This window comes from Haemorhous mexicanus, chromosome Z, assembly GCF_027477595.1.
Source record: "Haemorhous mexicanus isolate bHaeMex1 chromosome Z, bHaeMex1.pri, whole genome shotgun sequence".
Lineage (NCBI taxonomy): Eukaryota > Metazoa > Chordata > Aves > Passeriformes > Fringillidae > Haemorhous > Haemorhous mexicanus.
In genome coordinates, this window is record NC_082381.1 from 79,399,868 (window position 1) to 79,427,756 (window position 27,889).

The 27,889-nt window shown below is 38.3% G+C and overlaps 1 protein-coding gene across 2 annotated transcripts in view; it reads left to right on the forward strand.

Annotated features, from left to right (window-relative positions):
- ZFR (zinc finger RNA binding protein) overlaps nucleotides 1-20,459 on the forward strand; it is a 47,161-nt gene extending 26,702 nt beyond the window's left edge. Inside the window, exons 9-20 of one of the 2 annotated variants that reach the window (XM_059873385.1) lie at nucleotides 749-942; nucleotides 2,295-2,414; nucleotides 2,930-3,075; nucleotides 3,437-3,599; nucleotides 5,162-5,367; nucleotides 5,576-5,726; nucleotides 7,088-7,229; nucleotides 12,124-12,221; nucleotides 13,041-13,136; nucleotides 17,101-17,212; nucleotides 17,307-17,404; nucleotides 18,099-20,459. In XM_059873385.1, coding sequence (XP_059729368.1) covers nucleotides 749-942; nucleotides 2,295-2,414; nucleotides 2,930-3,075; nucleotides 3,437-3,599; nucleotides 5,162-5,367; nucleotides 5,576-5,726; nucleotides 7,088-7,229; nucleotides 12,124-12,221; nucleotides 13,041-13,136; nucleotides 17,101-17,212; nucleotides 17,307-17,404; nucleotides 18,099-18,278 — 1,706 coding nt within the window. In that variant the 3' untranslated portion in view covers nucleotides 18,279-20,459. Of the gene's footprint in view, nucleotides 1-748; nucleotides 943-2,294; nucleotides 2,415-2,929; nucleotides 3,076-3,436; nucleotides 3,600-5,161; nucleotides 5,368-5,575; nucleotides 5,727-7,087; nucleotides 7,230-12,123; nucleotides 12,222-13,040; nucleotides 13,137-17,100; nucleotides 17,213-17,306; nucleotides 17,405-18,098 lie in introns of those variants that run through there. The other variant, XR_009490274.1, reaches the window with a different exon arrangement.
- The last annotated feature ends 7,430 nt before the right edge of the window (nucleotides 20,460-27,889 follow it).

The following is a 27,889-nucleotide window of genomic DNA, read 5'->3' on the forward strand; positions in this document are numbered from 1 at the left end:
CAGTTGTCTCCACCTGGCCCCTCTTGAATACTTTTCCCATCTTCATAAGAAGCCTCCCACCTTTGGTTTCTTATGTAATAGCTGCTGGAGTATTGCCCTTTATAGTCCTAATTTCAGCTCACAGCCTGGGCTGTTAATGCACCTGCAATAGATTGGCAGTTTGTGATGGGTAACTGAAGCATCCTTTTCCAGTGGAAAACTAACCGTGTAAACTTTGAACTGAACATAACAGAGATGGGAAGCAGCTGTTCCTCAGTAAGCTATCCTGCTCTTCAAGGAGAACCCTATACACAGTTGCAACACTGGGGTATACTACCTTTACTAGTACAAACATTATAAAGCTTTAAAGTACTTTTTTTTAAAATATAAATTTACAAAATAACAAACAAGAGATTATTAAAATACATTTTCTGAGTTGTTCCCCATTCAGTCCTGTCCCTTGAAAAGGCAGGAAAACAAATAACAAAAATGGTGATTTTTTTAAAGCAGAAGGTTTTCTGTTAGAATAAACAACTTCAGTGTTTAAGTAACCTGAATGTTGTTAAATTTACTGTTAAAATATTTAATTGTATTGAAAATATATTTAAGTTTTGGTTGATTTTAAAATCCAATAGATTTTAAAAGACCTAGAATTCTTTGCCCAGATCATAGGTATTTGCAAATAAAATCTTCAGTTTGCACATTATGTTTAATCACATTCTCATTTTATGAAAAGCAATAATTTAATTTTTTTTTTTTTTATTTCTAGGTGGTAATAAGCTTCAGACAACAGGAAGTAAAATGGAAGAAATGAAATCAGCTGAAAGTGTTAAGACACCTCCTGCTGCTACAGTGCAAACACAGGAAGTAAAGCCTGACACAGCAGCTGAACCAGTGACTCCTACAGCTCTTGCTGCCTTGCAAAGTGATGTCCAGCCAGTGGGCCATGACTATGTGGAGGAGGTATTAATATGAACATATTAATTAATTATTATTTTTAACTGTTATAGTGAAACGTAATCATAGAATGATTGAGGTTGGCAGGGAGTTCTTTAGGTTGCCTGGTTCTGTCACCCTACTTAAGAAGGACCACCTAGAGCCTGTCACCCAGGACCATGTCCAGATTTTTTTTGAGAATGGCAAAGGATGGAGGCTCCATAACTTCCCCAAGCAGTTGTGCAAGAGCACTATCAGTCACAGTAAAACAGAGTGTTCTGATGTTCAGCTGTTTTTCACGTGGTGCTAATTGGCTCTGGTCCTGGCACTGGGCACCATTTAAAAAGGTCTGACTGTGTCCTCTTTGCACCCTTCCTCCAGGTATTTATATGCACTGATATGATTCCCCTCAGCCTCCTCTTCCCTAGGTGAGACACGTGAGATTCCTCTGGATGTCACTGCAGCCCTTTGGCATATCCTCCACTTCTCTTAGTTTTTTGTGTCATCAGCAAACTAGCTGAGGATACATTCTCCCCCATCCAGAGCATTACTGAAGATGTTACAGGACTGTATTGATCCAGGGGCTGCATTGCTGGCTCCTGGCCTCCAACTGGGCTTGATTCTGCTGATCACTACCCTTGGCCAGGTTGTTCAGACAGCTTTCAGTTCACCTCACTGTATATTTATCCAGCCTGTGCATTAGCAGCTTGTAGGAGGATATTGTGGTGAGCTGTGTCCAAGGTTTTACTGAAGTCTGCAGGGACGGTCTTGACTGCTCTGCCTTCATCTGCCAGGCCTTCACCTTGGTGAAGTCATTTTGACTGCTCCTGATGGTTTTCTTGCCCTCATTGTACCTGGAAATGGTTTCCAGGATTAGCTGCTCCATCGCCCTCCCAGAGATCAAGATGAGGTTGACTGTAATTCCCTGGGTTCTCCTTGAAGATAAAACTGACAATGCATTGAACCTGCAAAGGCTTGTGTATATGTTTACCTTTTTGTATTGTGCATATTTCTTTTTTCGTCGTGTAGTTGGTATGATGTAGGTTCATGAACTCTGATGTAAATTTTGCATGATACACAGGTTTGTGATGTGTTAGCTCACTATGTTCAGATTTGAGTTTACAGCTGTGTACTCCTTGGAATGGAAGGACCTTGTTCCCTGCTCATTACCAAGCACAATGGTGTGTCTGTCAGAAATGAAGGTTCTACTTTTCTACTTTGCCTTCTTTCAGTTATTGTGTGAACTTCTTAACGTGTTTTAGGGCAGGTAGACTTTAGCCAGTGGCACTGGATAATTAGATTAATGGATAATTTAATTTTATATCAGCCTTATAAAATAAAAAAGAAATGACCAAATGTGTTATGACTTTATTTTCCAGGTAAGGAATGATGAAGGAAAGGTGATCCGCTTTCACTGTAAACTCTGTGAATGCAGTTTCAATGATCCAAATGCCAAGGAGATGCATTTGAAAGGGCGGCGGCACAGACTTCAGTACAAGGTGAAAATGCTAATGCTTCTCTCTGAAAATCAACCAGATATCAGCTAACTGGTCTGGTCACCTGTTCTTAGGTTTAAATGACTAGACAAAAGTAGGCATTCTGAGTAAACAGCATGTAAAACAAGAGAAATATATTTCACAGGCAGTGTAGTCTTAAAAGAACAATACAAGAATAAATAACTATGAAATTATATTTTGGTTGAGGCTTTTAAAAATGTTTTGAATGTTGCTTGTAGTCCAAGTGATGCAGGCAACAATAAGTTCTTTATGTTGCTTTCCATGAAGTTTAAAGAGTATAAAATAGTATTGCTCAGTGTTTTTGGTAGGATAAACAGCACACACTCTGCCTTGCAGACTTTTTAATGATAAGTGCATTTGTGTCATTCTAAAGCTGCATTTTACTCCTTTTGATTTTATTGTAGATGAGTAGAGTATGTTAAATTTGTCAGAACTACTCCATAACCTTGAGATGAGGACAGGAAAGCAACATTTAATTCATTACTTTTCTGATCTAGAAAAAAGTAAACCCCGACTTACAAGTAGAAGTAAAGCCCAGTATTCGAGCAAGAAAAATTCAAGAAGAGAAGATGAGAAAACAGATGCAGAAAGAAGAATACTGGAGAAGGCGAGAAGAGGAGGAGCGCTGGAGGATGGAAATGAGGTAATGCATTGTTTCATGAATGAATGTGACAACCTGCTGTCAGATTGTCTGAAACTAAACTCCATAGTTACTTATTTTAAATACTTTAGGGAACTCTTTACTGTCATGTTTTAAATTATCATTTTCTCACTGGGATTTTTGTTTGCTACTGTTCAGTCCTTCTGAGTAACGCAGAGTTAGTAGAATTACTTTGCCATAAATGCAGGCCTACTTTTACAACAATAATTCATGTTGTTACCATCTCTTCATTGGTATTTGCTCATAACTTCTAGAAGTTGTTGAGGACAGAGGAGGATCTTTCTAGAGCAGTGTCAAGTATTAACTGCTGTATAAAGAGAACATTTTGATTGATGCCCTTCAGGCGATATGAGGAGGACATGTACTGGAGGAGAATGGAGGAAGAGCAGCATCACTGGGATGACCGTCGCCGAATACCAGATGGAGGATATCCTCATGGCCCTCCAGGACCACTAGGTCTGCTGGGAGTTAGACCTGGAATGCCTCCTCAACCCCAAGGACCAGCAGTGAGTTTCTTACCTTGAGAAAAAAATTAAACCATTCTTATCAGGAGGCACAGCTAAGAAATATAAAATTACTCAGTGCTACTGCACTTGTCTCCGGTGTTTCTTAATAAAGGATTTGGAAAAGAGAAGAAGAAATTATATGCTAATGAAATTGTGTAGGTGTACTAGTCCTCCAAAATAAGTCCAAGGAAATGACAAGAGGATTCTTTAAATATTTCTTCTTATGAAACACAAGTCATACTGAATTTTTCTATTTTTTATTTTATTTGATTGTGTTATACAACATTATTTACCTAATTGTGGACAAATGTATGGATAAAAAGTGTCTGGGTCATCAGTCTTGGAGAATAATGGTTAGTTATGCATCATATTTTAGCAGTGTGCAGTGCAGTACCACACTGCACATGGTTTGATTCTGGCATTAGACTGAAAAGCACCTTATCAGGGATCTGAAAGCTGATGGAGTGAGTGCACACTGCTGAGGTTTGCAGCTGGCATGAACCTGAATTCCATTGGGATGGGGAGAATAGCTGATACCTTGGATGGCAAGGCCACCATAGACACATAGGTGGGCTGTAGGAGTGCAACATTATGGAATTCTGCAAGTACAAGTTCCTAATGCTGCACTCAGAAAGGAAGAATCCCTTGCCTTGATAGAGGCTGGGTAGCAGCTCTGCTGAAAGGGATCTAAGGGTCCTGGCAAACAGCAGTCTAGGCATGTGTCAGCAGCATGCCCTGGCAGCAGGGCCAGAGCTACCTGGCCTTTACAAGGACGCCAGTCAGTAGATTAAAGGAAGTGATCAGCTTTCATTAGACCCTAACTTCAATGCTACATTTAATTTTGGGCTTTTCAGTAGAAGATACATAAACTATAATAGGCTCAGTGCAGAGCTACCAGAATGGTGAGGGGTCTGGAGCACTTGCCCTGTGAGGAGAGACTGAGGCATCTGGGATTGTTCAGTCTGGAGAAGAGAGATCTTCAGTGGGACAGAGTAGCCTTATAAAGAGGATGGAGCCAGGCTTTTTTTAGTCATGAGAGGGTGAGATATATCCACCTTAAGCAAACACAAAGGAGATTTAGAGTGAATACAGGAAATCTTTTTTTGTACGGGTGTGCAGTCACCATCTTTGAAGGTTTTCAAAAACTAACGAGCTAAAGCCCTGAGCAACATGATGTGGTCTTACAGCTGACCATGTTTTGAATAGGAGATTGAGCTAGATGACCTTCTGAGGTTGTCCTGTACAATCCTTTGATTGTACAAAAGTAATCATGGATACTTTATTTTGCAGCAATATCCAAGTATTTCCCAGTTGAGGAGTACTTCTGATCTTGGGATTTGGCCTTAGTTTAATTTTGTCTTTTCAGACATGATTGATTGTGACAGTGTAGGCTGTTGAGGAAACTTCATGTTTTGTTACATTTCAGTGATGCGAGCTTTGAATATTCTGTTCCTTAGCCACATGTTTGGGTTTGAATATTCTGTTCCTTAGCCACATGTTGTCTCATTTGTGAACTTGGAAGTGCACCCAGGTTTCAGAAGAACCCTTTTTTGTCTGTTCAGCCTCTACGCCGCCCTGACTCCTCTGACGACCGCTATGTGATGACCAAGCATGCTGCTATATATCCAACTGAGGAGGAACTTCAGGCAGTTCAAAAAATTGTTTCTATTACTGAGCGTGCTTTGAAGCTGGTTTCTGACAGCATGACTGATCATGAAAAAAGCAAGAACAAAGAGGGAGATGACAAAAAGGATGGCAGTAAAGACAGGTATTTTTTAAATTACTTTTTAAGGATTTTGTTTTTCCTTACCCTGTTATCAGTGTTTTCAGGATCTCAACCCTTTGGGCTTTTATGCAGTATTTTGAAGTCTCGGAAAGATGTGGAGTACTATTTTATTTTACTTCTCTATCTTCAGGATTATTTTAATGATTTTTACATTATTATTTTAAATGCAACTTTTAACTACAATTCACAGAGCTTTGAAAGGCGTTTTACGGGTGGGCGTTTTGGCTAAAGGTTTGCTACTCCGTGGAGACCGAAATGTCAATCTTGTTTTGTTGTGTGCTGAGAAGCCCTCCAAGACGTTACTCAGTCGTATTGCTGAAAGCCTCCCTAAGCAACTTGCAGTAAGTAGAATTTAGACTTTTGGATTTGAGTTTTTGTAAAAGTGTTGTGAAAATCTGTCCTCAAGTTAAATGTCTGCAGGACTCATTGTGCTGCTACATGACATAGCTCAGGTTCAGTTTCTTTCCATTTTCTGAGTGTTTTCATCTGAAGTCAGAAACTGCTGCATGTTCTGCTTCCTCCATATTGTGACCAAACAAGCATGTGCTCTAGCAGTGTAGTATCAATCAACATTTAACAGATTTCTCTTATTTGGGAAATAGAAATGAGCACAAGAAAGACCATTAATCAGCTACCAGTAGCAATAGAGATAATTACAGCACATTACATGTTACAGCACGCCTGCTGCCTCAAGGTCAAAGTTCTCCATTGACGCCTGTCTTTTGTACTTATATCTTATTTTCCTTATTGTGCATGTCATTGCTTTATAGTTCAAATTTAGCCAGCTAAATCTAGTGTGGGGTTTTTCAGAATTTGAACTTTTAAAAAAGTAAACATGCAGTCTTAGTGAAATATAAACCCTTTGTATTTCCACAAGAAGGCTCTGCTCTCTGCTGAACAGAGCCTGTCACTGTAGAGTGCTTGTCACAGTATTAGTATTTCAGTGCAATTTAGTAAAATGCTTGACAGAATCACTGGCATGATAGAAGCTTTAGCAGGATCAGATTAATGAAAAAATAGTCTCAAGTTGCTCTTCTTTGAAGTAACAGAACAGAAGTAAATTTAACAAATGGACATCTTGGTCTGTCTTCGTGGAAATGTTCACCAAGTATGTAGAAGAAGGTCACAGAGGTGCCTACAGCTTTCTTTTGGGGCTATTTAGAATTTATTTAATAAGTTGCAAAGAGCAATTCAAAATAAACACTTTATTAGTTAATTTTACATTTTTTCCCTGGTGCTTATCTTGCCCTTTTTTCTTAGCATGTTGTGACACCAAAGCACAGGATATACCTAGCAACACCCATTTTGTAATTGTGAGCTTGAAAAATATGCATCTTTGGTTTTTTTCTGTGTTGCAGTGAGAAACACCCTGCTGACATTTTAATTGGCTCAGAGGCTTTTCTTTATTTCAAACACCATCAAGATTCCGGTTATGTAATTTATGTTAATTTCCTTTCTGGGCAGCTTTTTTTTAATTCTAACTGCTTGGTTGTATATTTTCATTAATAATTTGGGAAAAATATGCGAGTCCACATATCTTTATACTGTGTAGTGTGGTTCTGTGACTACATAGGTACCTGTTTCATATAATTATATTGTGTTTCTGTCTGTCTGTTGAAAAAAGAATATGTTGGAATCCTTTTTCTTCCTGATACTTTTAATGTCCACATGCTAATAGAAATTTCTGTTTCTCGATATTTAGGTAATAAGTCCAGAGAAATACGATATCAAGTGTGCAGTCCCAGAAGCAGCAATAATTTTAAATTCGTGTGTGGAACCCAAAATGCAAGTTACAATCACACTGACATCTCCAGTCATTCGGGAAGAGAACATGAGGGATGGAGGTTGGGAAGTTGTTAAAGATGTTACTTATTTCTCACCTATTTTTTTATGTTTATCTATTCTGCTTAAGATGGCACTAAGGTCCTGGAAGGCAACATGCTGGCACACATATTTGATCAAAACTTTGTTTTTCAACAACCAGTCTCAGTAGAAAACAGTTGGTTAAAATAAATGTGTATATGAGGCTTTTAATTTTTAAAATTTCTAACTTTGTGTCCAACCTCAGCTTTCTGGAAAAGGTACAAGCTTGATTTTTTTTTTCTCCTTTTAAAATTATGTGCAAAACTAAGTATTTTATAGCAAGTGGCTATAAACTGGCTTTCTAGAGCAGTCTTGCCTTAAGAGAAAGATTGTATGGATTTAGAAAATCAAATCACAGGTTTTTGGGTTTGAACTGTGTCAGTATTACCATCACTTAGACATTGTGAATAGTGCCACTTAAAATGCACTTTTACAGTACTTTTGACAGTAACAGTGCTTTTAACTTTAAAAAAAAAAAAAAAGATAATGCGATTTTTTCCAGCTCTCTGAGGTTGTTTTTTGGTCTGGAGTGCTTTTTGAGTATATTTAGGCTCCTGGTATTACAATCACCCTTCTATCCAACTGGCAAACCCAACTAGTACAATAAGAAATGGCTTTGTCGTTGAGCTGAAGCAGAAGGTGGAGCTTGGGAATCAATTTACGTTTGTGAAGTCCACAGTTTCTCTGGTGCCAGCAGTGTTGCTTTAGGGTCTGTTCTGTAACACTTTCAAAGCTCCAAAAGCTTTTAAGCCAACAAGCATGATTAATGTCTGCAGTACATTGGTTCTTTTTATTTACGGGTCAGATAAAATTAACTTTTGTTTCCTTTAAATCCTGTATTTTCATAGTTGAAAGAGATCGTAACAAACAGGGTTCTGGTGTTTGACAGTGAACCTACAAATAGGAAATCTCAGGCTGTTTTAACACTTCTCATATACAGGTTGAAAGAAATTTTATGTGTGTATGTATACATGTGCTTGTGTATATACGTATTTATATAAGCCACTGAGGTTTTTTTTTAGATTTCATCTCATCACTACATGTCCTCTAAAACACTTGAGGTTTTTATATTGCATTACTAAGTGTCCTGTAGCTGTGACTAGTGCATTTATGAGGAAGCTATGTTAACAAAGTCATCCTACATAATCAGAAAAATTTTCAATATGCATTTTGTGGTTTGGATGACTTCCAAAGAGTCTTAGAGTGCTTTTGTTTTAAGCTGTGCATTTTATTGCTAGCTATAAAGGCTTTGTATGTGTACTGTCACACCCAACCAATTTTACTTGGTTTTGGACAATCTGAATGTAACATGACTCTGGGCTGAATCCAACTATTTAATAATCCAACTATTTAATGATCCATATTATTTAAGTTTTAAAAACAAATGCAGTTTATTATTAAATTAGACTAACCATTTAATGAAATTAACCGTAAACACCATGTTTATTTCTTGATGTCCTGTGAAAGTGCAGTATTGATTCTTGCTACTGTACTCAATTTCAGCTAAGTGATTTCTGGCCCAAAATTCTATGATGTGGACTAAAAGTAAAACAAATTTCAAATGACTATCATCAGTCCCCTAAGTTACACCACCAAAAGGAAACAAATCTGTATTTTTGTCTGACCCACACTTGAGTTAAATTATCTTTGTGAGTTTATTCACTGCTGAATGCAGTACTGCCTCTAGACAAACAAAATCAAGTTAGATTTCTCTTCAAGACACTGAGCAGTATAAAATGGATGTGCAGAAAAGTTCACTTTTGAAACTGGAGCAAATAGAAGACTGAATTGCCAATTATTGCGGCAAAGAAGTTCCTTATTCTGAAGACTGCTGCTTATTTGCTGCAGAGTAACAGTATGTGTTTGTGTTTTTCTTACTGCAGCTTCTCATGCTCTGTGTCTTACATTGGTTTGAAGTTTTCATTTTCCTTAGCCCGCTTGGGAAGCTAGTTCAGGTGTTAAGGAAGGCTTTACCGGAAGAACCAGTTGGAGTAAAGATGCAACTTGAGTCTTGCACGTGGAGTAGAATCATGTTTGATGTGTTTTTAAGTAAAAGGCTAAAAAAAAAAACCAGTGAAATGAAATTGTTAACCGCATAGCTACTGTTCCTTACAGTATTGTGCGTTTGACAGTTGACCAAATCTGATACATTTGAAGAGCTCTAAGCCAGCTGTGGAATCTTCCTTCGGCAAACAAAGAGTACATACTTACAAACACCCCTGTGTGTGCGCGTGTGTCTTTTTTATCCTTAGCTAACAGCCCCGGTCCAAAGCCTTCTAGCAGAGGGACTTGATTCCTGTCAGGGGTTGCTGCCAAGACATCGGAAGGATTTTTGACCAAGGTTTTCTAAAGCTCAGTGTCACACCTGCCATGCTTTACAAAGGAGGGGTTTGGATGCATAGTCCTAGCATCTGCTGTTACTTTGTGTTTGGTTTTTGTTTTGTTTTTTTCTTTTCGTCTTTGTCTCTTTTCCTAGAATGAAGCAGTGTTCACACTAGTCTTATAATAGTTGACTGGATAAAATGCATTTTACATAATAAAACTTACCTAAATTGACATACCTGTTAACTTTTACTGAAGAGGTAGTGTGGACACAGCATGTCTATTTAAAGATTAACCCCTTATGTTTAGGCTAGTAATAAGTTATACAGGGTAAGAATTCATGCCTGTGTTTTGTAAATTAATTCAGTTTTTGTCCTAGTTTAGTAGGGCGGTAGGTTAGGCATCTGATTTTAGTTACACAGTCTTTAAGGGGTTAATCCAGAAATGTGAAACATATGCAAAAATCCACAGAATAAATATTACAGGAGTTCCCTTGATACATTTTTGTAGTCAGTGTTTTCTCAGTGTAGTGCCTGCCTCAGCAACTTTTGACTTTCAGAGTCTTTTTAAGTTCCAAGGGTATTCTTATGACAGCTATTAGTAACCCATTTTAGATGACTATTTCCAGCACTAAGATTCTTTCCTGTACATTTAAATTGGAATTCTTCTCGGTAAAACTGTTTTACAATTTGAAGGTTTTCTGAGGTAGAAATTTCAAATTATTAATGAATTATTGTGCTAAAAGTTTGCACAGAGTCACCTATTTGCATTTTAGTTTTAGAAGAGTGTAAATAATTGACTGATTAGACTATTGGCCCCACAGCACATATTTGCATTTTTAATTTCTCAGCCTTATTTTGCCACTTTTTCCTGTGGTGGGTCTTCTCAGGATGTACTCCTTGTCTCATATATCTGGCTTGTACTCCTTTCATCACTTAGCTTTAGCTGGCACCCTTCTTGTTTAGGTTTGGAGGGGATTTTTTGTTGTTGTTTTGCTTTGAAAGAACCATCACTTTAAATGTCTTCATTTGCTCTGTAATTGCATTGTGAGTGAAGATTTTCATTTTTTCACCTTAATATATAGTTTGTAAGTTCAAATATCTATGAGAAGTTACCCATGTTCTTCTCAACTTTGCTGTTATGAAGTCTTCAGCTTTTTATCCAGGTGCAGAGCAATGGGACTATCCTATCAAAATGCTCAAATCTGAATATAGTACTTCACATTAAATTTAGTTACTATACTTAAAAGCCATACTACCATGTAATTCATGGCCTTTTAGCTCTATAGACTAAAGAATTGTACGATTTTACTTTTGTGGTTTCAGAGCACAATTTCTGCAACATACCTAAAAGCTTCTTGTTGCAGGCATGTTTCATAAGCCTCATTATTTTTTATTTTATTCCCTGGCTTAACCTAAATTTAGATCTTGGAGGAGTAAACTGTACTGTTCCAAACAGCTAGCTCCTGTGAAATGTGTGCCATTGAGTGAGGGCTTTTTGTTTCATCTTATCTGGTGTATCACCAGTTACGCTAGCAACATATGTTGTGACTAGTCACCATAGCCATTTTCATAATGAGTAAAAAAGTAACTTCTAATGGTGATCATCTGATTATATCCATGTAGTTTTCAACTCAAGGATACCATTCCATATTATTTAGTGATTCCAGTTTCACTGATTAAACCACTTCTGTGGTCTCTTCATTTTTGGTAGCAGAGCAGTCAGCTTGGTAATCAGATTCTTTTCTGAACATTTAAACAGGCAATGTCTGCTATGTTTTCTTCATCTTTCAGACATTTTGCTTTGTTTTTTAGACTATTCCTTGCTTTTCTTTATCTTGGTGTGTCTTTGGTAAAGCAGTCCCCTTTCAGATCCTTCCTTGCATCCTAAGTGTTGCTGGAACATATCTATTATGGGCTGAGGAATTTTATTTATATGTGTAAGAGAGAAAGTGCTAGAAGACAAGGAACTCTGTAATATTGAAGAACATGTCATATTCCTTTAGTCAGGTTTTTAAAGTAAAATAATTTTAAGACATGATAAAAATAACATCATTACTAAACATTCAGTGCTTTTAAGATTTGTTATACTTAGTTTTTCTTTCAAGAATAGGTCCCAAATAACACCTGACAATTAAAATTTGAAAGAAACTAAGTTTGAATGTTTCTACTTGGTTAAAGTGGATTTTTGTGTTCCTTCTGTCTTGTGTTCTCTGTGCTGGTGCACTGTGTCCAACCATCCTTCCTTCGGTATTTAATTTTAGGGGATATGTGTTTTCCCATTGTTAGATGAAATAAAGAAGTGCTATGCATTGCATAATCAGCAATGCAGTTAAAAATAACTTCAGAGCTGAAGTGCATTATGCTCTTGATCTTCCTACTGGGTCGATGCCCTAATCCTAATTGAGCGACTGCTGCTGAACATTTACATTTCTCGTTCAAGGGTTTAAACTTTAAATGGCATGTGTGACATTGAAGCTATTTAAGGAAGTGTCTTGCTCACCTGGTCAAACACCCATTCCTCACTGCATTTTGCCAATTCAATCCATTTTAGATGTAACCTCGGGTATGGTGAAAGACCCACCGGACGTCTTGGACAGGCAAAAATGCCTTGACGCTCTGGCTGCTCTACGCCACGCTAAGTGGTTCCAGGTTCGGAACATCATTTTACTTTCTTCTTGTAGCCTTATGAGAGATTAGTTCAGTTGCAATATGAATGTTTACTGTGTGAAAACACTCAGCGTTGTTCATGCTAATAATACTTAATATTTCTCTGGTCCCTAAATTTAACTGTAGGAGGTTGAGTATGGAGGAGCTGCTTTATGCAGTTATTGCACATCTGACATCATTTTTTTTTCCAGTCATTGAGAAGGCGATGTTGAAAGCTTGACTCGCTTGGGGTGATCATATGTTGTATATTTGTTATATATTCCATAAGGCTGCAGAGTAACTTCGCTTTAAATAATGGAAAATGTGTTTAAAGCTTTGTGTTTAGATTTAAGACTTTTTTTTCTATTTCTTTTAGTGCATTAAGTGTAGGGAATGAAAGGTGAGAAGCAACTGTTTGGTTTAGTGACTTTGCATTCTGGCAAAGGCACAATAAAGAAACCAAACAGATTCCCTTGACCTTTCAGTCTCTATACCTATTTCTTAGATCTTTACTTTATCCTTTTTATTTCTAATATAGAAAGATACTGTATTTATTGTTTCAAATGAACATGGGTCAAAGTGTATAGGGGATCAAGAAATGTTATTCTTGTATAACCTGTGCACTTTGACTTCTACCACCTTAAATTACTAACCCTGTATAAAATACTGCTGTAAATGGCAGCTCATGGAATAAAGTTGTAGAATGATTTGTTTCAATCCTGTATCTGAGCTTCCATTGAACAGTGGTGTTTTAGTCTTTCAACAAGTCCTGTTTGCTATGGGTTCAGGGGTTAATTAATTTGATTTTGTATTGCTCTCAAGGCTAGAGCTAATGGTCTGCAGTCCTGTGTGATTATCATACGTATTCTTCGTGACCTCTGTCAGCGGGTTCCTACTTGGTCTGATTTTCCAAGCTGGGTAAGTAATGTTTTTTTAATGAGTCTTCTCAATAAAGATGTTACTACAAGAAAATTATAGGGACGTGTTAATACAATTTTTAAATTCAGACTTTTTCAATATGCAATGTAGGGTTTTGTTTGGGATTTTGGGGTTTTTTTTGCTAACAAATATTCCAGATTCTGTCTTAAAATACAGTTTTCTGAGGCTTTTTATTTGAGGATGGAAGTTACTGGTTTCTTCCAAAAGAGATTTTCTTGTTCTTTTCTCTTCTTTGTGGGTAGATTCCTATTCTACCCACAAAGAAGAAAGTTTTAGCATTTTTTTCCTTTACTCTATATAAAAGAACCTATTTTTTTCTAACCACCATTGCTTGGAGTTTGCTGAAACGTATTTAAAATAATGTCGGCTGTGCCCAGATTGTTCTGTGATAACAGAAAGAACTTGAAAGAAAAAATCACAATAATTCTTATGATTATTATGTCTCTTTTGCAAGGTGAAATACCACAGTACTTCAGTACAGTCTGTGGTTGTGTCATCATCATATTTTAGTCAGTGTCACTTAAATCTCTGGGTTCTATCAGGTTACCTTTCATAATTCAGTTGAGTGTTCTGGTAGCATTCTTTTTGTATTGACTACCTTACAAATTATCCAAATACTAACAGGTGTACAATCTGTGCATTGGACAAAGTTAGTCTGAAACAAATACCTGAAAAATGTGTGATGTGGAAGTAAACTTAGCTCTGACCATTGTGTTTTGCAGACCAAATCCATTTGCACTGTGCTGCTTCCTTCTGAGTTTGGACAGAAAGAACACTAACATTGTTTTGATCAGTTGACTTTATTTAGATGAGAAATATTTTACAACTTCACTAAGTTTGCAGACAGTTTTATTAAATGACTCCTAATAATATTTATTGCTTCTGGAAAGGAAGTGGATCAGTAATATCTGTTTTTCTGAATATTTAAATGGAAAAAAATAGTGCCAGTTTCAGTACTGCATTTCATGAAAAGTACACTAAACAAATTCAACTTGAAAGATGCTAAGTGCTCTCTTAATATCACTATGATACTGAGTTGCCAGAGAATGAACCTTGGAATACTTTCAGAAAAGTATCCTTACAGCTATTGCAACACAGAGCACGGATATGGGTGAAGAACAAGGAATGTGGTTTCTAACTCTCACATTATGTGTTCCAAGGCACATCCAGAAGGGCAGAGAGATATGAAGCAGCGTGTCAGACCTTGCTGTGTCTCAGTTCTCTCCAAAAGTGATTCCTGATTTGTTCCTGGTGCCTGACGCATTCTCAGTGCAATGGATCAGCACTGAACTGTAGTCAGCTGTTCTTTTGGCCTGTAGGAAAAATGTTACTGATAAAAACAGTGACAAAATGAAAGTGGTGATTTCAGCCAGTATGGATGGAATTTCACAGATTGGAGTAGTACAGTTTTCTGAATACAGATATTCTCCTACCCTCTATACTAGAAACCTTTTACAAATGAAAAAGATGACAGAGCATTTTTGAAAAAAGCATGAGTAGTTGAAAAATAGAAGTTAATAGGAAGCCTGAATGCTCGCAGTAGTAGCATTTCATGTACCTAAAAGGAAAAACTAAATTAGAAGAATTTTGTCAGGTTCCTACACATTATTCAAATTTGAAATCCAGCCTTTTGTGCCCATAAACACCAGGACATCATAATTCGCATTTTCCTAGAACTGAGTTATAGACCTCAGTGTATTGTATGAGCATCCTAGAACTGAGTTATAGACCTCAGTGTATTGTATGAGCATTCTAGAACTGAGTTATAGACCTCAGTGTATTGTATGAGCATCCAAAAGAACTAGATTTTAATATATGCAAATCCAAGATCTGCTTTTCTTTCTTTACTGATGCACTTTGTTTCCTACTTGAAAACATCTTAATTACTTTTACCAAACCCTGACTGATACAGCAGGAGTATGGAAATAACATGTTCAAGAATTGAAATCTGTCAGTTAGATGGAGCTAAAATAGAAAGAAATAGTGATTAGCACTGCCTGTAGTTACTTGCATACATCAGAATAAATATTTATATCTTGAAAGGAAGAAGAAAAGGTATCATTTAAACAACTGTCGATTTGGTGAGGAGGACAAGGTCCAAACAAGTGCCTCCAAAAAAACTACCAAAAATTATTGTTGAGAAATAAACTTGCCAAAGAGGTGGCAGTGAAACATCTATCTAATTCTGGGAAAGAGGTCTAGGAGAAGTTAGTTCTTTCTTTTACAAATACTTCTATAGGTTCTTCTGGGAAAAAATAGTGTCTAATAGAAGTGAACAATAGAAATATTAATGGAAAAAACACCAGTACTTAAAACACAGCTAATGATTTAAACCATTTTAACTAACATCAAATAATGTATACATTTCAGAATGTATACATTCTGAAAAGGAAATGTATACATTCTGAAAATATATTTATCATAGAGGTTTTTTTATACTTATTTAACATTTGAGTTAGTGTTGCTTGCTAACTCAAGAAAAATTGCTTTGGGCATCAGTTTTGCTAAACTGAAGGACTAGTGAGGATATTAAGCATTTTAAGGACATTAAATTCTTGGTGTTTTAAGTTTCTGTGCTCTTGTAGAAAAAAACTATTTCTGTTTTTCTAAAACATCCTGTTTCATTAGGTATACTGTGTACGTATTCATGTGGCTGACATAATCAAAAGTTTCATACTCTCAAAAATGGCTGGACAAGTTGTCTAGCTGTATATGTAGTCTACTACTGTATACATTTCTACAAAACCACTGAACAACTTGTGATGGGAAGAAGCCCACCATAGAATCACTGAATTGTTCAGATTGGAAAAGACCTTGAAGATCCTCAAGTCCAATTGTTAACCTAGCACCACTAAACCATGTCCTTAATTGCCATATCCACATGTTTTGTGAACACTTCAGGGATAGTAACTCTGTCAACTCCCTGGGCACCCTGTTCCAATGCTTTACAAGCCTTTCTGTCAAATTTTTTATTTCTCTAAACCTTTCCTGGTGCAACCTGAGGCCATTTCCTCTTGTCCTGTTATCATTTATGTGGGAGAAGAGCCCACCCCCACCTGTCTATGCCCTCTTTTTAGGTGGTTATACAGAACAATAAGGTCACCCCTGAACATTTTTTTGTCCAGGATAAACACCACCTGCTCCCTCAGCAGCTCCTAACAGAACTTTGTGCTCCAGATCCTTCCCCAGCTCTGTTCCCCTTCTCTGGACACATTCCAGCACCTCAGTCTCTTTCTTGTGAGGGTCCCAAAACTGAACCCAGGATTTGAGGTGTGGCCTCACCAGTGCCCAGCACAGAGGGGCAGTCACTGCCCTGCTCCTGCTGGCCACACCATTGCTGATCCATTCAGGATGTCCTTGGCCTTCTTGGCCCCCTGGGCACACCCTGGCTCATGTCCAGCCACTGCTGACCAGCACCCCCAGGCCCTTTCCCACTCAGCAGCTTTCCAGCCACGCTGTCCCAGCCTGGAGCTGCAGGGGGTTGTTGTGACCCAGGGACAGGAGCCAGCACTTGGCCTGGTTGCACCTCACACAATTGGCCCTGGCCCATGGATCCAGCCTGTACAGATCCCTCTGCAGAGCCCCCCTGCCCTCCAGCAGGTCAGCACTCACACCCAGCTTGGTGCCATCTGCAAACTGGCTGAGGGTACTCTTGATTCCCCTTGTCCAGATAAATAGGACTGGGCCCAGCACTGAGCCCTGGGGGACACGAGCAGTGACCCGCTGTCAGTATCAGTACTCATTGTTCATCTGGCACCACCTTTCTTTTTATTCATCTTTATAAAATAACTGGGGTTTCTTTCCATTTTAACTGAAACTGTTCTACAATGTGTAATGTTCTTCAAAATTCAGGATTCAAAATTCTCTACTGAGGAATAGTAACAGCTTTATTCTGTCTTAGTCCATCTTCTAATTTGGCTAAATCCTCCTGTTGTTGGTCTAGGCTATGGAGCTGCTTGTGGAAAAAGCAATTAGCAGTGCGACTGGACCACAGAGTCCTGGAGATGCACTGAGAAGAGTTTTTGAGTGTATATCTTCAGGAATCATCCTTAAAGGCAAGTTGCCATTTATGTATCCATACACTTAACTAATCTGTAATCTTGCTTATAAACAGGTAAAGATGTGTTACTAATTAGCCGATTATTGTAGGTGGTCCTGGCCTTCTGGACCCTTGTGAAAAAGATCCTTTTGATACACTTGCTGTAATGACAGATCAGCAACGCGAGGATATTACTTCAAGTGCACAGGTAAGGGAATGTAGTTGTGAAGTAACTAAATTTGATGGATGATTTTGGTTCTGGTTTTTTTTTTAATGTAGCTTTATATTGGACATGATTTTTTTTTTTTTTTTTTGCAGAATGTAGTTGGATCTTACCAGTCTTAAGCTAGGCATTGAACATATCACAGGAGAGGATGTTTGTAGTGCTTGTTATTGCACTGAAATAAAAGTATTTTCCTGAACAATTTATAGCATTCTCATCTATATCTATATTTCTAGATCTGTAAACAAGCTTACTCTACAGCAGTATGCTACTAGATTGGAAATTTTGTAAATAAATCTGTGTAAGATTCATATAATAGTTATGACCATTCATGGTTGCAGTTTAAGAGGTTACTGCCTCTGCCTCTTAATTTGATCCTTTTTCTAATGATTCCTAATGCACGTGTCATCTAATGTGACATGTGACAAGCCTTGGCTGCTTCAGTGCAAGCGCAGAAGCCCAAACACGTGTACATTAAGCTAAGATGCTGCACTTACAGAAGCAGCAAAAGCGACATACACGTTTTATTGTGTTGATTTTGTTGGGGGACAGAAAGATGGAATAATTAGAGCTAAGGATAATATCACAAATCACTGATATTCTTCCCTAATTGTTTGACAAAGTGCTCAAAATGGACATTTGTTTGTAACACAAGTGATTTTCTGTACTGTTTTTCTAGTTTGCCCTGAGACTCCTTGCGTTCCGTCAGATACACAAAGTTCTAGGAATGGATCCGTTACCACAGATGAATCAACGCTTCAACATCCATAATAATCGTAAAAGGAGAAGGGACAGTGATGGGGTTGATGGGTTTGAAGCAGAGGGAAAGAAGGACAAAAAAGATTATGATAACTTTTAAAAATGTTGGTCATCATTGCTAATACTGATGGTAATGAGAAGTCCATTTGTTGCCTTGCTTTTACTTCATTCATAATGATGTCTGTTTAAAACATCCAAAACCAGCTTCTGAATTAGATTTGGAAGAGAACAACCTAGCTCTTCTGCAAGATTCTGAATATTTTAATTGGATGTACTGTAACAGACAAATTATGGATGGAAAGACTGCAAATGGAAACTTGTCATAGGAAAACATAGTTTTCCCTCATTGCGTTTTCTTTAAATGTGTTGCTAAGTTTAGTATCTTTTCTTCTTTCTTTTTTGTCTTTTTTATTAACAAGTGCATTGTCTTCCTATCTTGACTGTATTTAACGCAGCATTTGTGCTTCTGTTGCTATGTGTATTTTGACTTTTTATTTAGAAGTATTTTTGTTTGCCTTTGACACTAGTTGTATGAGTTACTTTGTGTTAGGTAGTAAACCAGTTCCCCTCCCAATTAATATTTTTCAGAAGTTTTTTTTTTCCTTTTTTTGTAAAGTGAGACTGCAGGATCATGTTTTTTTCTAAATGTGAAGGGGTTACAACACATAATTGTCCTGCCATTTGAGTGCTCAGAATTAAATGTTTTTGCCAATCTTGTGGCATTTGTCTCCTTAGTGTGATATAACGGTGTAATTAAGACAAATTTGTGTTAATCTAATCGAGTTTGCTGTTAGTTGTGCATTAGCAGTATAAAAGCTAATATATACAGTATGGTCTTGCAACAGTTTTAAAGCCGCTGCATAATTGATCAAAGATTTGCATGATGGGTTTTGGGTTTTTTTTTTTAATAGAAGGGCTTTAAAAACTATTATCTTAGGTTAAATGCATAGGTCTTTGTATGATTGACTTCGTGACATAGCAAGGCCAAAAAATAACTTTCTGAATTTCTTTTCTCAACAAGCAAAGGTGGGCATTTTCCATTTAGACAAAGTTAGTCATTCTTTTCAGTCAACTTTGTCAATATGGTATTAATGCCTCTCAGCCCTTAAAATAAATGTTTGTCATATCAGTGCCTGTGAGGTTATTCCTTATATCTGTTCCTGTATAAACTTTCTGTGATTTTTTTTTCAATAATTCAAATTTGAAAAGTGAAGTATTACTAAAAAAGTGAAGGTTATCAAAGAAAAAAACCCAGAAAATTATTTGCTGTGGCCATAGTGTATGCTTATGTCTCTTTCAAAAATCTAAATATAGCAGTGGTGTAAGTAAAGTTACATCCTACTGTTGATGTATGCTCTGGTACACAGGTGTGATTTGTTGTCACAGCACTACAGTGGAATACACAAATAAAAGTTAAAATTTATTAAATTACTAAAATTCGTTACACACTGGAAACTGAAGTTTCACTTACTCTGTTAAATGTGTATTATGCTTTGTTGCAAACCCATAAAACACAGAGTAATATAGACTAACATTCCGGTAGCTACTTTATTGATGGCTGTAGGAGAGTATCACATGTAACAAAGATAATTTGTTATTTCTGATACCGTTTATTAAGAAAAGCCCAACTTCTGTTCCATTTCAAGGTCGAATTTATCTTTGACCTTTTTAATAAGCAACTGTTGGAGCCGGGGGCATGTTTCTGTTCCCAGCATCTACTGCTAACCAGTGTGGGCCTATGGAATAAAAATACAATATTTTAGAAAAATAGGGGGAATCTAAAGAAAAGTGTTCTGCGAGCATCAGAGTGCAATTTTCAAGGGAGTGATTATAAGGGGTTAGCATATAAAAGTAAAGCTTTCTCATTGTAGGAAAGCTTTCTAAATAATTAGAAATACAAAAAGCAGAAATGCTTTGAAGTTACTTAAAAAAATTACACTCATTTCGTTGTCCAGCCTTCATGCATAGCTCCAAGCATATGCTTGTTCTAGGGGATATCTTTCTGCCATCGTGTCTAGTTAGCCATTACTATTTATTTTGAAAGCTACAGGTGCTATTCATGTGGCTAGTTCAATTCCATACCAAAGTTTCTTTCCTCATAAGGCAAACTTGTCTGTTCAGGAATGTGACCCTAAAATATACGATTAAAAAGGTCAAAGATGTATTTCAGATTTTCTGTATTTTTGTTCTACTGGCTTTTAGCTCCTAACCAGTTTCTGGATCTTTTGAAATATTGTATACTTAAAGTGATTCCACATTAAATATGAAGCTGTGACCATGATTTTTGTGCTGTGTGGTGAAAGGTGAATTTGCAGTTTGTTTCTGGTGTTCATGCCCATTTTAATGGAGAACTTCTGACTCTTGTTAACAAATCTAAGAATGTTAAAACAAAGTTTTCAAAAGTACAGAACTAGCTTTGACTTAAATACTACACTGTGCACTTGGGAGGACAAAACTGACTAAATGAGCGTTTTAATGCCCTGTGTTTTGGTAATGCTGGCCGTTTACTAATAAGCACTATTTACATTTTTTATTCAGCAGTGCTGTGTGTTAAATCCCACAATTACAAACACTGTAGTCCTTGTTCACAAAAGGGAAATGTACACAGAAAGGCTATTTCCCCCCATGCTCACCTTGGAGGAACAGTTTGTGATCAAGTGAGCTGTTCTGTTTCAAAGCTTTTTTGAATTTTGACTTGTCTTCCTAGTTCATAAGTGCGTTCTGTCTGTGAGCAGTGTGGTTTCACATGGATCTGTGCATAAAGGCACTGCTAGAAATCAGTCTGTTAGACATAGTCCATTGACTTCTTGCCCTTTTATGAAATTCTAGATGAACACTTAAACTTGCAGAAATATTGAATATGATGGGTTCATTTGCAGTTTCTATTTTTAGACCTTTTAGTACTTAAAATTTTTCTTCCTAGAAAACTTCCAACAGTTGGAATCAACTTTAAATATTCCTGCAAAAATGTGCATGCTTATTTAACATTCTTATTGCTGGTTGAATATTTGCTGATCATTAGTCTGCTAAGTTGTCACACAATGCCAAATTCATATTCAAACAGATTTGAATAGCGTAGCATTAATAGTGGTGGGCAATAGACAAAGCTAGCAATGGTTTCTTCCATTTATATTTCAGTTTTACAAAGTACAGTGATAGAGTCAAGAAGAATATGTGTCTTCTTCCTTCAATTTTTTTTTTAATGACAGCTGTAAGCCAAAGAGCCTTCTAGCCTAAAAAGCTACTGAATTAAATTTCTCCTGAAAGATTCTTTTATAGATCTCAGAAGATCTTTTTATCCTTTGGTGTGGTATTTCTCAGACTTTCAAATGAAAGAGATGGCTGGTCTTTTTGGGAAAGAAAATAAATCCAAGGAGTGTTCTCGATAGACTTAGTACAGCAGTTTTGATTTATATCCAAATGAAAATCAGACTTCATTCTATAAAAATCTGTTAATCTGTATTCTTATATTTTGTTTCACTTTTTCGCTTGCATTAAGGAAGTCTGAGAGAAGCTTGCTGTTGTTTATTGAACTTTCTGATTATTTAAAATTTGCATTTGAAGAAACACTGCCCCTAATAATACTCAACAAATGTCCAGTTGCTACCAAGGGCAAAAGTCACTGTTTTTCAGGGACTGGCAGCTCTTGCTGGGGATGTTGACCCTGCACAGTGCACACCTTCATGGTCCTTGCATACCTGTGTTTGTAAGGGTCATCATTTAGAAAGATCTTTAACACTTGTGTTTTCTTAAACTTTTGCAAAGCCATGGCCACCAGTATTTATTGCAGGGTAGTTTAAAGCATACCAGCTTGCAGAGGCTCAGCTACTAGCTTAAATACTTTCATATATATTCTGCATCAGTCCTGTTTGAGGTTGATACCATGAATCACAATAAACAAAGGATGGCATCAAGAAATCTCTGTGGATTTTTTAAGATTTCTGTAATTAAAAATCTAAGACTGCAGAATGGAATAACTGACCAAGACAAAATAAATGTTTTTTTCTACAGTAAAAAGGTTACTTTAACATTAAAAGTGAGACAAAAGCCTCTTTTCGACACAAGAATCAAAAACCTTGCTCCTTATATACATCTTTTTTCTGCATGCTGTGTTGCATTTCTATCAATGGTATGCATGTATAATCAGACTATGTAAGACAGCCTTATCACAGACTTTACTTCTGGCACACATTTAAGTTTGACAGTAATTTTCTGGTTATACAAGTTAATGAACACTGTGGGAGAGATGAAGCTGCCTGAATATGGGAGTTTACTATGTGTTACACGCTCCTGGGCTGTGTGCTGCTCCAGAAGGGGATGGGTTTCTCAGAGGTGCAGGCCCATAGCTGCCAGTCCTACATGGATACCTCAGCATGGCTTAGGATGCACAGAATGTCACTGCTTGGGTAACTACTTCATATTTTCACACGTGAGAGAAAAACAGGTACATCTAAGAACTGGAGCCAGAGTGATCTAGGATGTTGCAACCATAGTCATGTGAAACTGCAGCTTCAGGAAAGAGGGATAATCATGGTGCTATCAGCAGCAGAGGGTGCTTGTCACAAGAAAAGTGTCTGTGATAATTAAATGCCATCCCACTTTCTACCAATAATTAATTTTATTTCTAAGTGGAAAGGGAACAAAATACAATGGAACAGACTTTTCTGTATTGACAGGAAGGGACCTACAGTCATTGTCCAGTCACTTGCCTGCCCACTCAGGGCTGGCCAACTTCCAGCACATTGCTAAGGGCACTGTCCAGATGCCTTTGAACCCTGACAGGCTGGGGCATCAAGCACTTCTCCAGGAAGCTGTTCCAGTGCTTGACCACCCTCTCTGTATAGAAATGCCTCCTAATGGCCAGGAAAGCTCTCCCAGTGCAGCTGTGACCTGCTCCCTCATGTCCTGTCCCAGGATTACAGGGAGGAGAGCTCAGCAACTCCCCATGCCCTTCCCCTCTTCAGGAAGCTGCAGAGAGCAGTGGGGTCACCCTTCGGCCTCCCTTTCCCCAAACCGGACAAGCCCAAATTCCTCAGCTGCTCCTCACAGGAAGTTCTTTCCAGCCCTCCCACCAGCTCTGTTTTCCTCCTTGGGACACCTTCAAGGACCTTCCCATCCTTCTCCACCTGCAGGGCCCAGCCGGGCCCAGGTGAGGCCGCCCCGAGGCTGAGCCCGGCGGGACCATCCCCTCCCTGGCCCGGCTGTGCCATGCCCTGGGATGGGGTTTGTCCTTGGGGCTGCCCAGGTGCTGCTGATCCACCCTGAGCCCAGCACCAGCCAGCCCCACCTCCCTCTGCAGCTGTCCAGCCACTCCTCTGCAACTTCATCCCTGTGCTTGGCATCCCCAGTGCATAATCCAGCATTTGAACTTCTTAAATTTCACTCCATTAGAAAAGGCATGAGGGGAACAAAACCAAAACACCAAAAAAGAAAAATGGCAGCAGAAAGAACAGGACTCATTAAATAGGTTCAACTCAAGAAATAAGATGGGTAAGGCCATTAGGGAGCTACAAATCAAAAGAAAAATAAAAAGGAAAAAAAATACATGAGTACTCAACAGCAATCAGCTCCAAAAATAGTGTAAGAAATCAAAGAGAACGGCTCTGTTTCAGCAGAGAGCATGATTGGTCACTCATGCAGCAACTGCAGCACTCCACAAAAACAGAACAAAAAAGAAGCTCCAGGTGATTAAGGAGTTTAAGACTGAAATGATTTAGGCTAGTGGAACTGAGATGTTAAATATGTTACATTCCATGTATGGCAAGTGAGCTGTGGGAAAAGGGGAAGGAAAAGCTGTAGAGTTTTTACTGACTTTTCATGCATCTCTCCTGCTTCACAGACAGAACTACATCTGGACTCCATGCCTTGCCTCTCTTGCATGTGAATTGAGAGTGTTAAACAGTGTGGGAGGACACTTCCCTACACACTTGGAAACCTAAGTGAATGCTCCACAGCCAAAAAGAAAAGTGCAGTTTTAGGTGCCAAATCCTCAGGGCTGTGTTTGATGTGTCCCTGTGTGCTCCCAGCAGCAGAGAGCGCTGTGTCCTCAGCTTTAGCTTCCACTGGAAAGCCAGAGCTCGTTCTCACCTTTCTGTGACTGGCACGAAGGAAAAACTGTGATGTTTTAGCTATTACAGCGTTCCTGTCTATTGCTAAAATATGCATTTTAAAATAATTTTAAAGTAATTCTTTAAGAATGCACCAAAGTCATCATGGCAGCACGACCCCAAATAAAATCTGCTACTGATTTAGAAGACAGCAGTGGTTAGAAACACAGCCAGGACTGTGTTTCCTATATTCTGAATAAACTAGAAGTAAATACTTTAAGGGTGAAGAAATTCACAAGTCAGAGGAGGCATAGCAGAAGGAAGAAGAGATTCGATTTTGAGTCACTGAGGGCTGCAAAGAAGAAATTCTGCAAAGTAAGGATTCCCTCTGAGGAAGGCAACCTGAGAAAAAGGTTAAAAAGGAAGAGTTGATAAAATATGTGTCAAAAGACTATATCTGGCAAATCTTTGAGAACAGGAGAAGAGGGGCATCTCAGATACAGCTCTTGTGTGAGGGGATAGTGTGTGATTTTCCTTTCTTGTATCCATTTCTTAAGAAATGTCTTGCAGCTGCTCTCAGGGGTGATTTCAGGGCAATGGATTCAGGATAAGCATTCCTGACATGACAGTGGTAAATCATAAATCAGAATTCTGGATGCTTTAACTAATGTCCCCAGCACGTTCTCCAGCATATCCAAAGGCATGAGATGCAATTTACAAGCTATGGGACCAGTTCAGAGCTCCTGTTACAGGAGTAGCCAGGGCTGAAGTGTTTTCCAAGAAGCAGTGATGCATTCAGAGAACACAGATCTTAAACCCAACAGTTTGGGACAAAGTCCATGCAATAAAATTCTGCCAGTCCTCTGCTGGTTTATATATTCTCCCTGAGGAAAAGCCTCTCTACAAAATTCACCCGCACACAAGAAAAAAAAAAATTAAAATTACTTATTTCCACAGAAAAACCTGGAGTTCTGGAAGTGCAGGTGATTTCTGAAATCCTCAAAAAAAAAAAGTTTCCAAATACCCCTCTTACATTCAGGTATGACAGATTGCCATATGGATATCAGTATGAATATTTGAATTCTAGCATGAATACATTTTAATTCTAGAAAGTTTGGCCAAGGAACTTTCCAAGAGCCTGAAGACAAAAAACCACAGCAATTGCAAAGAAAAATATTCTATTAAATCAGAAGCATTTGCTAACATGGATTTATGAGATTTCTTTTACAAGATTTGTTGCTTCTATAAAGTTTGCTTCTTCAAAGACTCGTTGTCTTAGCCAAATAGAAGTGTGCCTTGTTTAGACGGCCTTTTTGAAGTCAGGGACAGTAAAGGGAAGCCTCTAGACTCATGATTGTGTTTTGCCATGAGTTTCTGCTAAAGAGCATATAGCCTTCCTGTAGGGGTAGGTTATGCCTGTTTCTCAGATTATCTGGGCTGGATTTTTTAGCTGCAGCAATTGTATGGGAGGTGGGGATGACAGCATGAGCTGGGTGGCTTCTTTCATTACCTGACATCCATGATTACTGACACACACATGCTTTTGCATTAGGAAATCAAAGCCAAGAGTAAGTCGAGGGCCTGGTGGGCAATGTAAAACCAGCACATTTTTTCATTGCAGTCATACACTAGATACAGTTTTCACTGATAAGGGAAAGAACAGAAGAGCCAGGACGCAGGCAGTAAAAACTTTCAAGTCTGTATGTGTCCTTCCCAAAGAGAAGAGGTAACTGTGTAGGCCTCATAACGAGTATTTCTCCCCCTGGAACTGACCAATCCTGTGCCCTGTAATTCAGACACAGAATGGTTCTCACTAGCTTTGCTTTGCTTCTCCTCATGCCCAGCAGGAAGAGTCCTGCACAAGAGCATCCATTTACCTAGACGGACCAGATTCCTAGCTAGTGACAGACTGCTGGACATCTTTCCCAAGGACTTTTCATCCGTATTGCATTTGGAGAAGTGACTTGGGAAGAAAGAATCAGGGCTGCCCAAGGACACCTTGGCAGATTTTTTCCACCACCTTGCTTAGGGACTGCCATCAAATTGAGACCTTGATGTTGCTTTTTTTATTTTATGGGATTCATTCCAAGACAGAAGGATCAATTCACAACCTTTGATATCACGTGGGCCGTACTTAAATTTATTGGTCTTGTTATTTACGAGCTCACAATCCTTAGGACCTCCCTTTGCACTGCAGGTTTAGAAGAAACAAAGGTGAGAGACAGAGCCCTGATGTAATTTTGCCTCACATCCAGCCATGGTGTAGGCTTTTTCCTGATTCAGATGATGGGGTTCAGCTCACCCTTTGCGTACTGTTAAGGATAAGAAATTCCCAGTCTGAAGTAATTTCTGTTCACAGCATTTTGGAGAATAAAATAAAGAAGTTCACCACGTGACAAAGAAGTCTGTGTGTGCCCACAAACAAGTAATTGTGTTTGCCTCAAAATAGCTAAAAAATAGGTGGGGAACTTCCCTAGCCTTGTATTCTTGTTTGTGACACCCATGCTTTCCTGGGTGAGTAAAGTTATTAAAAAGTTACTCACTTCCTCTTCTCCCATTTGTAGCTATTAAGAGAAGGTGATTTTGCTATTCAGTGTGAGATGCTTTGTTCCCTGAGTTTTCACAACTCTCACAGCAATATTTTGTTTTCCATCCTCAAATTTAAGACATGTAATTCCCAGCTGCATCTCTATGGCTAAAGTAAACACTCTGGTCCAGGGTGTGTTCTCAGCAGTTAATGCCTCTGTCCCGCTCTCCATGGTGTAGTTGTTTATTTGGTCTTGCACTCTTCTGTGTGTGTTTTTCAGAATTAAATGTCCCAAATGGCAGATGAACCTCGCTGTTTAGAATGGTTAGGAAGGTTAGCTATGGAAGGCCCTGGTAGAACAAAAACATTCAGTAATGAAGGGATGGACACAAAATGGTGCTGGTCTGTATTGCTACCCCTGAAGGAAGTGCTGTTTGCCATCTGAGTCATGAAGTGTGGCCATGTGGGACACCCCAGATGGCTTTGCTTAAGAAAAAAATTGCATCTCTTCAACCACCTTCAGGAGGAACTGGGCACATAGTGTCTCAGGACTGAGACGTGGGATGGAACAGGAATTAGAGCCAGATATTTCAGCTGAGGAAAGCTAGAGTAGATCTGCTTTCCCTTTACCCAGAGAGATTGGGTTCTCACAATGAGGAATAGAAAACTGTTTAAGAAATTGAATCACACAACACAATCAGTAGAGAAAGGCCACTGCAACAAAGATAAAACATAAAAGGTTTATATAGGACAGCATTACACAATATCTGACCATATACTTCAAAAATGGGCTAATCTCAAAGGTGACAGGCTGCAATCTGAACCAAGTTCAGAAAGTACTTCCTGAAGGACACTGAAAGAACTGGAAAATGAAAATGTTACTGCATTAGAAATCAGTAGTATCTTAGAGCAGAGCCCTTTTATGGTTTTTGTTGTTGTTGTTGTTTTTAGAATTGTCTTAATTTGCAGGAAGCTAACATTCATGACTTTTCTCAGAAAAGTCTCTTAGCCTGTATAAAGCAGAGGTAACTGCTGGCTGTCTGTAGACTGATTTGGTGACTTTTTCCCAGAGGGCATCTCAGTACATTCCTTATTTCTGATTTTTTCCCTGAGAGTTCCCAGTAATCTGGCTTGCAG